The sequence below is a fragment of the Ursus arctos genome, unplaced genomic scaffold (genome assembly GCF_023065955.2).
Source record: "Ursus arctos isolate Adak ecotype North America unplaced genomic scaffold, UrsArc2.0 scaffold_13, whole genome shotgun sequence".
NCBI classification, from domain to species: Eukaryota; Metazoa; Chordata; class Mammalia; order Carnivora; family Ursidae; genus Ursus; species Ursus arctos.
In genome coordinates, this window is record NW_026622797.1 from 311,974 (window position 1) to 324,600 (window position 12,627).

At 57.2% G+C, this 12,627-nt stretch overlaps 1 protein-coding gene across 2 annotated transcripts; it reads left to right on the plus strand.

The window, feature by feature from the left end:
- Nucleotides 1–1,321: 1,321 nt before the first annotated feature.
- Nucleotides 1,322–10,281, plus strand: DLL1 (delta like canonical Notch ligand 1). 2 transcript variants are annotated; one of them, XM_044379960.3, is made up of 11 exons: nucleotides 1,322–2,073; nucleotides 2,305–2,601; nucleotides 3,414–3,474; nucleotides 3,715–3,972; nucleotides 5,906–5,966; nucleotides 6,494–6,624; nucleotides 6,730–6,899; nucleotides 7,012–7,228; nucleotides 8,292–9,093; nucleotides 9,348–9,465; nucleotides 9,594–10,281. In XM_044379960.3, the coding sequence occupies exons 1-11, from the start codon at nucleotides 2,020–2,022 to the stop codon at nucleotides 9,597–9,599; spliced, it is 2,175 nt and encodes a 724-aa protein (XP_044235895.1). In that variant the 5' UTR covers nucleotides 1,322–2,019; the 3' UTR covers nucleotides 9,600–10,281. The 2 variants fall into 2 exon arrangements, with proteins under 2 accessions (XP_044235895.1, XP_026343722.1); XM_026487937.4 differs by having other exon boundaries at nucleotides 9,348–10,281.
- Nucleotides 10,282–12,627: the final 2,346 nt, after the last annotated feature.

Below are 12,627 nucleotides of genomic sequence, written 5' to 3' on the forward strand. Positions count from 1 at the left end.
AGAGGCCGCGGCGCGCGCGGAGGGGAGCTCTTTCTCTCGGCATTGTGCGGGGAGCAGGTGCGGTCTGCATTACCATACAGCTGAGCGCACAAAGAGCCACTGATTCAGCCTCGCACAATAACAGAGTGCCTTAATGACAGCCACGCGAACGACACACACCAAACTCACTTTTTACCAAGCGGAGGGAGGCCGAGGGGGGAATACCCAGGAGAGAGGGTCTGGACACCCAGGAAAGGTGGTGGTAGTCGAGAATCGCTCCGGGAAGGACGCGTGTGTGTGTGTGTGTGTGTGTGTGTGCGCGCGCGCGCGGGATGGGGTGGGGGGACTACTTTGAGGCTTCGGGATCTCCCTGCTGGGGGGTGGGGATCGATCCCCAGACCCCGCCCCCACCAGCGGCCTCGGAGAGGTGCAGGGACACCGTGGGCGTGGGGACTCCGGGGTCCCGTGGAGCGCCGCGCTCGCCCCTAGCCCTGCCCTGCATGCGGGCTCTGCGCTCCCAGACGCAGAGTCGCCGTCCTCGGCCGGCGGCTTGCCGGTGTCAGACCTTCTTCCCAAACTTCCCCAAACTGCCGCTGCTCTCGCCACCCTCTGCCCCCTGCTCGCGCCAGCCCCGTTCCTACCGTGCCCCCGGCCCCCGCCCCCCGAGGCTCCTCCGCAGGAAGAGGCTGCCCTGGAGAAGGGGCGGCCCCGGCGCCCCAGACCCCGGGACACGGCCCACGCGGGGAGACGGCGGGCGGACGCCGCTGCAGCCGGGAGAGTTTCCCAGGCCGCGTCCGGCCGCTCCAGCCCGGCTGCAGTCGGCGGGGCTGGAGGCGCAGCGCCGCCCCCGCGCGTCCCCGCGTGTCCCCGCGGGCCTCCGCGAGCCTGTGGCCGGCGGGAGAGCCAAGGGGCCGGGGCGATGGCCCCCGCCTCGGGAGTGGAGAGGATTCTCGCGGCGAACATTTTGCAGGAATGTAAATGAGCGCGTTTTGTGTGGTGCGGAGGAAGGCGGGGGGCTGGGGGCGGGGGCAGAGGAGGGCCGGGGGCGGGGAGGTGTGGGGGCGGGGAGGAGGTTGCACATTTTACAGCTCACTGACCATTTGGCGATCCATTGAGAGGAGGGTTTGGAAAAGTGGCTCCTTTGTGACAGCTCTCGCCAGATTGGGGGGCTGCTCATTTGCATCTCATTAGCCATGCGGACGGCCGGCTGGATATAAGGGCAGCCGGCGCCGGCGAGCGCAGACCTCGGCGCGCACCCGCGGAGAGCGGCCGGGCTGAGCGCGCAGAGGACGCGTAGCCGTGGCGCAGCGCCTCCGCCCGCCGCCCGCCACCCGCCACCCGCCACCCTGCGCTCGGACCCCGTGCTGTTTACGTGGATGGCACCGGCTGGGTTCCTCGGGAAGACGCGTGTCTCCGCGGGGGCGCAGGGGACAAGAGTTCAGGACGCTCCCGGAACGACCGCCGCCGCCGAGTGACACGGGCCCGAGCCGCAGGGCGCGCCGCGCACACCCGCCGCCGGAGGCCGGGCGTCCCTGCGCGCGCTCCGCTGGGGCCCCGGGATTATCGCCTCGCCCGTGGGATTTCCAGACCGCGGCTTTCTAATCGGACTCGGAGGAAGCCTCGGCAGCTCTTTGGGAATTAAGCTGAATATCTGGACGCTTTCTCTCTCCCTTTTTTTTTTTTTCCTTCAAAGAAGCTTGAGACAAAACCAGGAAGCAGAGGACCCTTACCTACTCGTGGATTGGAAGAAAGAGGAGGAAAACCGAAAGTTGCGGCTCCACTAGCAATCTCTCCGAGCGAGCCTTTTTTTCTCGTGCATCCCCAGAGTTGCCGTCACCACCGAAGGGCGGATCTAAAGAACCGCAGCCTCCGAAAGAGAGACGAGCTTCTGAAGAAAGAAGTCCTGATTATCCCAGCCTGGGGCCAAGCGGCGGCGCTTCTCTGCCCACGCTCCTCGGGGCACGGCCACCCCCGTGCACTCCTTGCTGTTTTAAGAAGAGGGGGAGGGCACAGAAGATCGAGCGAGTCCAGCGGTGCACCATGGGCCGTCGGTGCGCCCTAGCCCTCGCCGTGGTGTCAGCCCTGCTGTGTCAGGTAAGTTGTGAGGTGGGGTCTACAGGGCCCTGCTGTCAGGTAGGTTGTCAGTGGGGGTACCCCGGAGGCCACCCGGGGCGCAGGCCGCGCGCGGGCAGAGCGGTGGAGAGCAGGGCCAGCGACGCGAGCTGTCAACCCGAAAGCGAAGCCCGGAGCGCGGGATCCGCGCGCCCCCACCGCCCTGCGCCCTCACGTCCTCACGTCCTCACGTCCTCGTCGTTCCCCCCGCAGGTCTGGAGCTCCGGGGTGTTCGAACTGAAGCTGCAGGAGTTCGTCAACAAGAAGGGGCTGCTGGGAAACCGCAACTGCTGCCGCGGGGGCGCGGGGCCGCCGCCGTGCGCCTGCAGGACCTTCTTCCGCGTGTGCCTCAAGCACTACCAGGCCAGCGTGTCTCCCGAGCCGCCCTGCACCTACGGCAGCGCCGTCACGCCGGTGCTGGGCGTCGACTCCTTCAGCCTGCCGGATGGAGCCGGCGCCGACCCCGCCTTTAGCAACCCCATCCGTTTCCCCTTCGGCTTCACCTGGCCGGTGAGCGCTGCACCTGCGGGGCGGTGCGGGGAGGACAGGGAGGACCCGGCGGCGGGTCAGCCCCGCGCCAGGCACGGTGGGGTGCTCACCGTCGGGGGCGCGGAGGGGTAGGCCAGGGCAGGTGGGCGCCGTGGTCTGCAGGGCGGTGGCAGACGGGTCCAGGCCTGGAGCGTTGCCTCCACGCCCGGAATGCCCCTCAGGCGGCAGAAGAGTGACAGGCAGGGGTACGGTGAGGCGGAGGACCTGGGACCTTCCCGTATCTGGGCTCGGTACCTAGCCCCGAAGTCAAATGGGCCTCTTCACGTGGGAGAGTTCTCGTGTCCCTGTCCCTAGACGGGTTGGCTGTCGAGCTACTCCGGTAGCGTGACAGCCCTCGCGCTCTCCATGTAGTTTCCCCCCTCCACCAAGACTGATGAGAACCCCCCTCCAGCCCTTTGCTCCTGCGCAGGCTTTTTTTTTTTCTTTTTTCTTTTTTCTTTTCTTTTCTTTTCTGTTCTGTTCTGTTCTTTTTTCTCTTTTCTTTCCTTTTTTTCTTTTCTTTTCTTTTCTTCTTCTTTTTTTTTTTTTAAATGTGATATCCTGTACTAACAGGCTGAAAAAACACGTCAGGAAACCACTCTTTAAAAAGTTCTTCTATTTCCTTGAGGAATGTGAAAACAGGCCAGAGCTGTGCAGAGACCCCCCCTCTGGACACATGGCACGCACAGATCTGCATGGGAGGCCCTTAATGACTGGTTGTCCCAGTGCCTCTGTTTTGGTTTTGTTTTTTAACATTTCTGCTTTATCTTATGTCTTCTCCCCCTTTCTTCCAGGGCACCTTTTCCCTGATCATTGAAGCTCTCCACACAGATTCTCCTGATGACCTCACAACAGGTAAAAACAAACCCCAAACTTCAAAACTGAGTAAACTGCTTCCCCAGTTAGTATGCATTGGATTTCATATCTCCACCAGAAACGAGCTCCTATACTTTTCATTCTGCAAATTCCTGCATGAGGTCCAGGATGGAGGGTCTTTGGTCTCCTGCCCTTGTATTACACATCAGTTCCAGCTCCCCCAGGTCCCAAGCCTCTGGATTCTTAGTCAGAACCAATGGGAGCATCCTCTTCCTACAGAAAACCCAGAAAGACTCATCAGCCGCCTGGCCACGCAGAGGCACCTGACTGTGGGTGAGGAGTGGTCTCAGGACCTACACAGCAGTGGCCGAACAGACCTCAAGTACTCCTACCGCTTTGTGTGTGATGAGCATTACTACGGGGAGGGCTGCTCTGTCTTCTGTCGACCCCGAGATGATGCCTTTGGCCACTTCACCTGCGGGGAGAGAGGGGAAAAAGTCTGCAACCCCGGCTGGAAAGGCCAGTATTGCACTGAACGTGAGTTTCTGCTTCCCTCCCTTGATCCACTTCCAGGCTGGAGCTCCCGGGGAGTGGGGGAGTATTCTATGAGCTGGTGGGATCCTGGGATTTCAGCACTGGAGTAGAGCTCTGATGGGGAAACCAAGGCCAGAGAGCTGGAGAAACTTCTTAAGACCTCACAGCTAGCCAGTGGCAGGGTTGGGGTCAACGCAGACATTTTAACTTCCGCTATGGGAAGCTGCCTTTCTTAATCAGGGAGGATTTTGGAGACAGGGCCAGGGGTCAGGAAGTAAGCCTGAGGGAGAGGGAGGGGAGGAAGGAAGGGAGGAACAGAGAGGAGCATTTGTGTGTGTAGGGGCATGCTTTAAACCAGTTCTCTTTGCTGTGACAGTGTCTCGTTAGAAAAGTGCTTCATTTTCTCTCCAGAGTTGGTGTGCTTGGCCTCTTCGCAGAGTGAGCGTATTTGCAAATATTCTGCGTGATGCACACACATTGTTAGTGACCTTTCCACTCGTGGGGTCTGTGGACAGGAGAGAATGTGTGTTGAGGCCTGGGTCCGCAAGGGCAGGATGGCGAGGGGCCCACCTGTCAGTGTTGGGCACCGTACCCATCTGCCTGTGTGGGTGCTCACATAGCATCCTGCCTGGCAAAGAAAGACCTTCACAAAATGAAACAGGCCCTGCCTGCCCCATTATTGGGTATTCTCCAGGCAGGCAGGGTGGTGGCGCGGGTTGCAGGAAACCATGCCCTGGAGTGTAGGAGGCTTGCGAGGGTTCTGCCGGCTCCAGGGCCTGGCTCAGGTCTGTAGGCCTCTCTCCAGCCTGCTCAAGCTTCACACACCCAGGTATCAGGTTTCCCTCTAGTAGGGGGTGGAGTGGGTCCTGGAGCTCCCCAGAAACCCTTGGGAATTCTCCTTGTCCTGCCCTGGAGCAGGTGAACCTCCAGTCCCTCCCGGTAGGCCCAGAACGTCTTGCCTGGGAGATGCAGTTTCTCCCTGTTGATCCGTGCCTGGGGTGAGGGTAGGTCTTCACACTCAGCGTCATTGTTTTGAGCTCCTCCTGGGCGCGAGCGGGCTCTGTTGTCTTACAAACTTGCGGAGTTTCATAACCCAGTGAAGGAAGCCAGCTCAACCTCAGCCCCCACCCCCGCGGGGACCTCTGGCCTGCCTGCTGCTGCCTGGCATTCGTGCTCCCCTCCCTCCTCTTCTTCGCTGCGGGGTAGCCATAAACTTAAACTTTTTTCTTCTTATTCAAACACTGGAGTCTCTCCCCGCCCCCAGCTCGCGCGTGCCATCGATTAGATCTCTCTGGGGATAGGCGGCAGGAACGCACGCCAGCTCCCATTGGTGGAAAGAGCGCGCGCGGGCATGCGGGTGTGTGCGTGTACGCGCGTGTGCGCGCGCCTATGTGTGTGCGTGTGCGCGCGCGTGTGCGTGCGTGCGCGCGCGCGCGTGTGTGTACACGCCGGGGTGTGGGGGGCGAGGGGCGGGGGAGGCGGTATTGTTGCGCTGGGGCAGCTGCCGGGGGAGCAGAGACAATAGAGCAGCTGTCCTGCCCTGGTACTCTGCATACCAGCTGTCCACCCTTATCTACACACACACTTTCTGGGTATTAAGAGGTGGAGCTTTGTGCATAGAATTGGGAAGTGGGGGAGGAGGAGGGGGAAGGACTTCTGACCCTCTCAGAAGAAAAGGGGATGGGGTGGGGGCGGGGGCTTCCGTGCTCTTTTGTCCTTGGAGCCGCTGTGTTAAGAAGAACGCTCATCCCGGGTCTGAGTGAAGTCCGCAGTTTCTGGGCAGGACCTTCAGTCCTCCACAGATGGAGATTAACTCAGCTGGGTTCGCCAGTCAAGCAGGACAAGTTTTGCCTCACCCACGTGTGGCAGCAGCCCCTGTGATGTTGGGGAGGCACTTGGGGTGGGGCTTGACCCTGTGTGTTCTCTTTGCTTGTAGCAATCTGCTTGCCAGGATGTGATGAGCACCATGGCTTCTGTGACAAGCCAGGGGAGTGCAAGTAAGTTTGTACAAGTGCTGTTTCCCTTTTCTGGTTACCCTTGTACACCTAGTCTGTTTGTAAAGTAGCACCAGGCGATCATTTGAAAAACTCGGGTAAGATTAGCCTACTGTAGGGGTCGGAGCAGTTATTCTGGTGTTTCTCCTTAGTAAATATATAGAAACATGTAGAGTCGTGGGTTGTCAGTCACCTAAGCTCCTCAGTGGATATGGAAACTTATAGATAGCAGTTTGCAAGGAATTGACATAGAAAATGAGTCCACTTCAGGGATTCTCAAACTTTTTGGCATATTAGGACCATCTGGGGAGTCTCTAAAAATGCTGTCCTAGTGGCCCTCATACCCAGAAGTCAGACCCTCCGAGGCTTAGGTATGTTGGAAAGCCCCCAAGGAGATTACAGTGTTCTGGCTCTCATTTGAGAGCCAACAGTGTTGAAGCTGCTGGAAGGCAGTGTCTCAGGAGTCGGTGGCATGTGACTGTGAGCCCAATGATGCCAGTGTCCACCTGACTGTCCTGCTGTCTTCCTAGGTGCAGAGTGGGCTGGCAGAGCAGGTACTGCGACCAGTGCATCCGGTACCCAGGCTGTCTCCACGGCACCTGTCAGCAGCCCTGGCAGTGTAACTGCCAGGAGGGCTGGGGTGGCCTCTTCTGCAACCAGGGTGAGCCCCCATCCCCATCTAGCAGCCCTGGGCTTCCCTGGCTTTAACAAGGACTCTGAGTCTAACCCAGGACTTGCCCTCTCCTCCTGTCTCTGCCCCTCGCAGACCTGAACTACTGCACACACCACAAGCCCTGCCGGAATGGGGCCACCTGCACGAACACAGGCCAGGGGAGCTACACCTGCTCTTGCCGGCCTGGGTACTCAGGGGCCAATTGTGAGACAGAGATCGATGAGTGTGGCACCAGCCCCTGCAGGAATGGAGGCAGCTGCACGGTGAGTCCAGCCACAGGGGGCCGTCCTGTTGAACGGGGGCCTTGGTTTGATATGGACTATGTGGGTCTCCCGGAGCAATGTTTGAAAGCTCTTTCTCTTCTCCATGACACAGGATCTTGAGAATAGCTACTCTTGCACCTGCCCACCTGGCTTCTACGGCAGAATCTGTGAGCTAAGTGCCATGGCATGTGCCGACGGCCCCTGCTTCAACGGGGGACGGTGCTCAGACAACCCCGAGGGAGGGTACACCTGTCGCTGCCCTGTGGGCTTCTCCGGCTTTAACTGTGAGAAGAAGGTGGATTCCTGCAGCTCTTCACCCTGTTCTAATGGTAGGAGGGCAGCCCCATCCGCTCTGAGACTTTGTCAAGTGGTCAACACTGATAAGAACGCATTAAAAAGCACATGCGTTTAATTTCAAACCAAGCACATCATTTTGCAAGCTACCCTGAGTTTATGGAGCCTTTCAACTAAACAGTCAGAAACTCTTCACAGAAATTTTATCCTTGAGTTTGGAAATGCTCAGGGAGCAAGAAAGGCAGGCAGGAGAGTGGATTCTCACGTTCTGCGGGGAAAGCCTGAGGCCGAGAGGTGAGATGACTTGTCAAGGTCATACAGCACCTCAGGTGCCTGGGTCTGGGCCATAACTCAGTACGTCGTGCTCCAATGGCAACCCAGACACTCTGTTTTTGGAGGGAAGCCCGGCTGGGCTCTGTCACCCAAACATCGCCGTCTGGTGTGTCTGTGTGTGCCGAAGTGTGGTCTGTTGACGGGCCCCCTGCTACTGTATGAGTGGGTAGAGGAGTGAAGCTGGGCCCCAGACAGGCTGGGCCACCGTAACTGATGGAGAAGAATCCCTGTAGCTTTGCTTCCCACGTGCTGTATGGAAGGCGTGGCAGTCCTGTGGGGTCGAGCTTTGCCTCCTGTTTGTTTCTATCCACGGAACCAACAGAAACACTGAATGCTTTATTTTTAGAGGCAGAATAGCTTGAGGTTTAGCAGACGTGGCTTTGGAAGGACAGAGGTCTCTCCCACTCCCTCCTTCCTTCCTTTTTCTTTCTGTTTTCAACCCCACTCTTCTCACTAACTGTGGAGCTGTGGGCAAGCACATCGGCCTCATTCAGGCTCCGTTTCCTTATCTACAAACGGGGCCTTTGTGGGATGTTGGGAAGGTGAGTGCAATCGTGCAGCCAAAGCATTGTGCACAGTGCCTGCCAAAACGGACCCGCTCAGGAGGTCCTAGCTGTCTTACGGCGGATTGAGCTAGACCAGAACCCTTCCCACGGGCTTGTGTTGGACGTAGCTACCACCTGGTTTAGGCCCCAGGCTGGCTGGTCTGTCTTGCATCTCTGGGGTATGATGCAGGGGCAGACACAGATGTGTCCTGTGTTCCAGGTGCACAGTGTGTGGACCTTGGTGATGCTTACCTGTGCCGCTGCCAGGCTGGCTTCTCCGGGAGGCACTGCGAAGACAACGTGGACGACTGTGCCTCCTCCCCATGTGCCAACGGGGGCACCTGCAGGGACGGCGTGAATGAGTACTCCTGCACCTGTCCCCCGGGTTACACAGGCAGGAACTGCAGTGCCCCTGTCAGCAGGTGTGAGCACGCGCCCTGCCACAATGGGGCCACCTGCCACGAGAGGGACCGGCGCTACCTGTGTGAGTGTGCCCGGGGCTACGGGGGCCCCAACTGCCAATTCCTGCTGCCTGAGCCACCCCCAGGCCCGGTGGTGGTGGATCTCACCGAGAAGTACGTGGAGGGCCAGGCTGGGCCCTTCCCCTGGGTGGCCGTCTGTGCTGGCGTGGTGCTTGTCCTCATGCTGCTGCTGGGCTGTGCCGCTGTGGTGGTCTGCGTGCGGCTCAGGCTGCAGAAGGACCGGCCCCCTGCTGAGCCGTGCCGTGGGGAGACGGAGACCATGAACAACCTGGCCAACTGCCAGCGTGAGAAGGACATCTCTGTCAGCGTCATTGGGGCCACGCAGATTAAGAACACCAACAAGAAAGTTGACTTCCACGGGGACCATGGGGCTGATAAGAATGGTCTGAAGGCCCGCTACCCTGCTGTGGATTATAACCTGGTGCAGGACCTCAAGGGTGACGCTGCCGCCTCCGTCAGGGACCCTCACAGCAAGCGTGATGCTAAGTGCCAGCCCCAGGGCTCTGCAGGGGAGGAGAAGAGCGCCCCAACGCCCCGGGGGTGCGTGCTGTGGGCCGGGAGGGGATGCGTGGGAAGGCCAGCCTGGGAGGGGGCCCTGACACGGGGGTGGGGGGTGCGTGCTGTGGGCCGGGAGGGGACGCGTGGGAAGGCCAGCCTGGGAGGGGCCCTGACGCTCGGGGCGCTGCAGGCTGGGCAGGAGGGCCCACTGGCGTCTTTTCACCAAGTGCTGGTCATTTTCTTATGCAGAAATATCTCCACATGCTTATTGTGGTTCTCTTTTACTTTCCTTTTAGTGGAGAAGCATCTGAAAGAAAGAGGCCGGACTCTGTGTATTCCACTTCAAAAGACACAAAGTACCAGTCGGTGTTCGTCATATCAGAGGAGAAAGATGAGTGTGTCATAGCGACTGAGGTCAGTGTGCAGTGCGAGGGACTGCGGCTGTCCGGGTCTGGCCTCAGGACGGAAGCGGGTGGAGAAGTCAGAGGATGCTGACCTCCCTCTGGAACTAACTTCCCATTCTATCTTGTGGGTCCCTCTAGGTGTAAAAAGGAAGTGATATGGCAAAATCCCCGTTTCTCTTAAAAATAAATAAAATTCCAAGGATATATGCCCCAAGGATGCTGCTTGAAAGAGGAGAGGGAGACCCACGGACTGCTGCTGAGAACCGATTCGGACGGAGCCGGTTCTCTCCCGGAGGCCGGCCGGGGACGCGGCGCGGGCTGCAGCTCGGCAGCGTCCAAGGGGGCCTGTTGCACTGCCTTTTAGGGTGTTTCCATTGCACTATGGACAGTTGCTTTTTAAAAAATATATATTTAAATGAATGGACTGAATTACTACATACGGAGCATGCACTGCCTGAAGTGTATATCTTGGATTCTTATGAGCCAGTCTTTTCTTGAATTGGAATCACAAACACTGCCTTTATCGTCCTTTTTGATACTAAAATGTGTTTTTTCTAGGTGGAAAAATGTGTGTTATTTTTTGGACTTGTAAAAATATTTTTCATGATATCTGTAAAGCTTGAGTATTTTGTGATGTTCATTTTTTATAATTTAAATTTTTGGTAAATATGTACAAAGGCACTTCGGGTCTATGTGACTATATTTTTTTGTATATAAATGTATTTATGGAATATTGTGCAAATGTTATTTGAGTTTTTTACTGTTTTGTTAATGAAGAAAATCCATTTTAAAATATTTTTCCAAAATAAATATTATGAATGACAAAGAGAGGCGTATTCACTGAGCACTTGTGGGGCAGACCTGTGCTCGCTCCCTGAGGACAGAAATGGCTTCTGATTGTCTACTTTTCGCATCTTTGCCTGGCTTCACTGGGTTGATGGAAAGCAGCTTTGCTCGCTCCTCTGCCCGCCTCTGAGAACCGTCCGCGGTCATCGTCGGGGCAGCCCCGGGAGAGGCTGAGTGTGGCCCCTGAACTCCCTGGGAATACCACCGGCACACGACACACGTTTGGTGGGTGCCGAGAAGCCTCAGAGCCGGCCACCTTCTTTCTGAGCCTTATCTCTTTGAAGGACTGGAGCAAAGCCTCATTTGGGATCAAACACCCGCGAGACACTTCTGTATCGCCATGGAAAAGGCTCTTTGTCTCAGAATAACACTTACGCATCCATTTGTTTAGGGGTTACTTCCAGTCAATTCAAGAGTTAGCTGCCTTCTAACTCGACAGTTGTGGGGGGACAGATAACACTAAGATAAAAACGTTTTAGCTTTTTTTGGAGTGCTGACTACTGGCCCCAGGGTAACCACTCCTCCTGGGTTTGCTCCCCGGAGATGGCGGTGTTCCTCCCTCTTACAGCTGAGGAAGCCCAGGTTTGTGGAGGTGAAGTTCCTTGCTCAGGTTTGCACAGGGCAGAATCAGTGTTCCTATCTGGGCTGTCGGGCTCCAGACCCTGGTTTATTCATTCATTATTAATTGCCAGAAACACAGCTTCTTATGGAGAGCAGGTCTCGGAGATTTAATAGACCCCCTCGCGGGTGTGGTTTGGTGGTTCCAAAGGGTCAGTGCCCATTGTCAGCTCTCTAAGATGACAAGTCCATGTTGGGACAGGTGGCTTATTTCTGGGGCGATGTGGGGCAGGCAGAGGAACACAGCTTCCTGGCCCGGTTAACCGAAGAGGGAATGTTAGTGGGCTGCTCTTGCGTCCGTCCGGTGGCGGCAAGCTTCCTGTCACGGGTGCTTACTGCACAGTTGGAACTGCGACTCTTCTGGGGAGGAGAGGGACGCACTCAGGGTCCATCCTTCCATATCCAAAGGAGGGGGACCCACAGAACAGCACCAGGGAGGCACAACGGCACATGCGAAGCCTCGGGACACCCCACTGGTACTTCCGTATCTGACACAACCCGATCTACTTGGACCCCTTGGGCCACCGGAGCTGTTCCTTTGGAATCACCCCGACAGGCAAGGGCTCCGTGGAGGGATCTCTCCATGGAAGGAAGTCAGTGGCAGGGCCAGAGGGTGAGTGCAGCAGATTCAGGCCTCTGAACCCCTCCATCCTCAGCCTCTCCCCTGACAACCCACTCACTGTACAGGCTTAGCGGCATGTTCTGGAATCACGAGGGAGCCGCTAACGCTGCTCTCAAGAGTCTGGATCTGGCTCGAGAGCAGGGAGACCTTGCGCCCGTTGACACTTGCCGGCCTGGAGTAGTGGTTAGCGCGTCCCTTCCACTCTCAGAAGTGACCTGATACGGATAATAAATTGAAGAGCTCATCTACTTTCAAGAATATAGCCTATGCTGGGATTCTTGTGAAGCCCATTCCATGAAAGAATCTCAGAGTACCTAAAGATAATCTCACCATCATCTCCGTAACCTTCTTGTAAAATCAGGGAATACCTTCAGCTTTCCTCTGGGGCAGGTAAAATGCCTAAGAAGCAAATCTTAAAACTAGAAGCTTTGGAGCGCCCAGGGCTCTGCTGGATGAGGCTCCCCGAGTCCCTTCTGACTGCTGTTTTAATTTGACATTTACAGGGCGCCCGGGTGGCTCAGTCGGTGAAGCGTCTGCCTTCGGCTCAGGTCAAGGCTCCGGGGTGCTGGGATCGAGTCCTGCGTCGGGGTCCCTCCCTCTGCCTCTGCTGCTCCCCCTCCTCGTGTGCGCTCTCTCTCCCTCACAGATAAATGAATAAAATCTTCAACAAACACGCTAATCTGACACTTACAGACGGCCCCTCAGCCTTCAGGGTGTATGTCCTGTGCAGCAGGAAGTCAGGTGTATAAACACATGGGCGTTGATGGACCCGCGGTGACTCACCCACAGGCCCATGGCTCCGGCCGTGTCTGCAAGCGCCCTACCAGGAACAAGGAAGGAAGGAGCACTCATATACTTACAGCAATGAGAGCCGCGGTCCCTCAGCACCACCCAGGCGGGGGTCTCCCGGCCAGCCCTACAGCCTCTAGCCTCCCTGGGGCTTCAGTGAGACCAACGAGGGAAGTGAGGCCTACGTGCTTTACCTCAGCCTTTTTTCCTCTAACTTTTCATCAGGACATAAATTTAGACGTCCAGATGTTGTAAGAATAGTTGGAAGAATTCTCATGACTTCAGTGGCTGCCAATT

Excerpts from the sequence above, each read along its gene's own strand:
- DLL1 (XM_026487937.4), top strand. The coding sequence starts at position 2,020 with ATGGGCCGTCGGTGCGCCCTAGCCCTCGCCGTGGTGTCAGCCCTGCTG. Across the intron at positions 2,602-3,413 it reads CCTTCGGCTTCACCTGGCCG|GGCACCTTTTCCCTGATCAT; the intron begins GTGAGCGCTGCA and ends CCTTTCTTCCAG. Across the intron at positions 3,475-3,714 it reads TCCTGATGACCTCACAACAG|AAAACCCAGAAAGACTCATC; the intron begins GTAAAAACAAAC and ends CTCTTCCTACAG.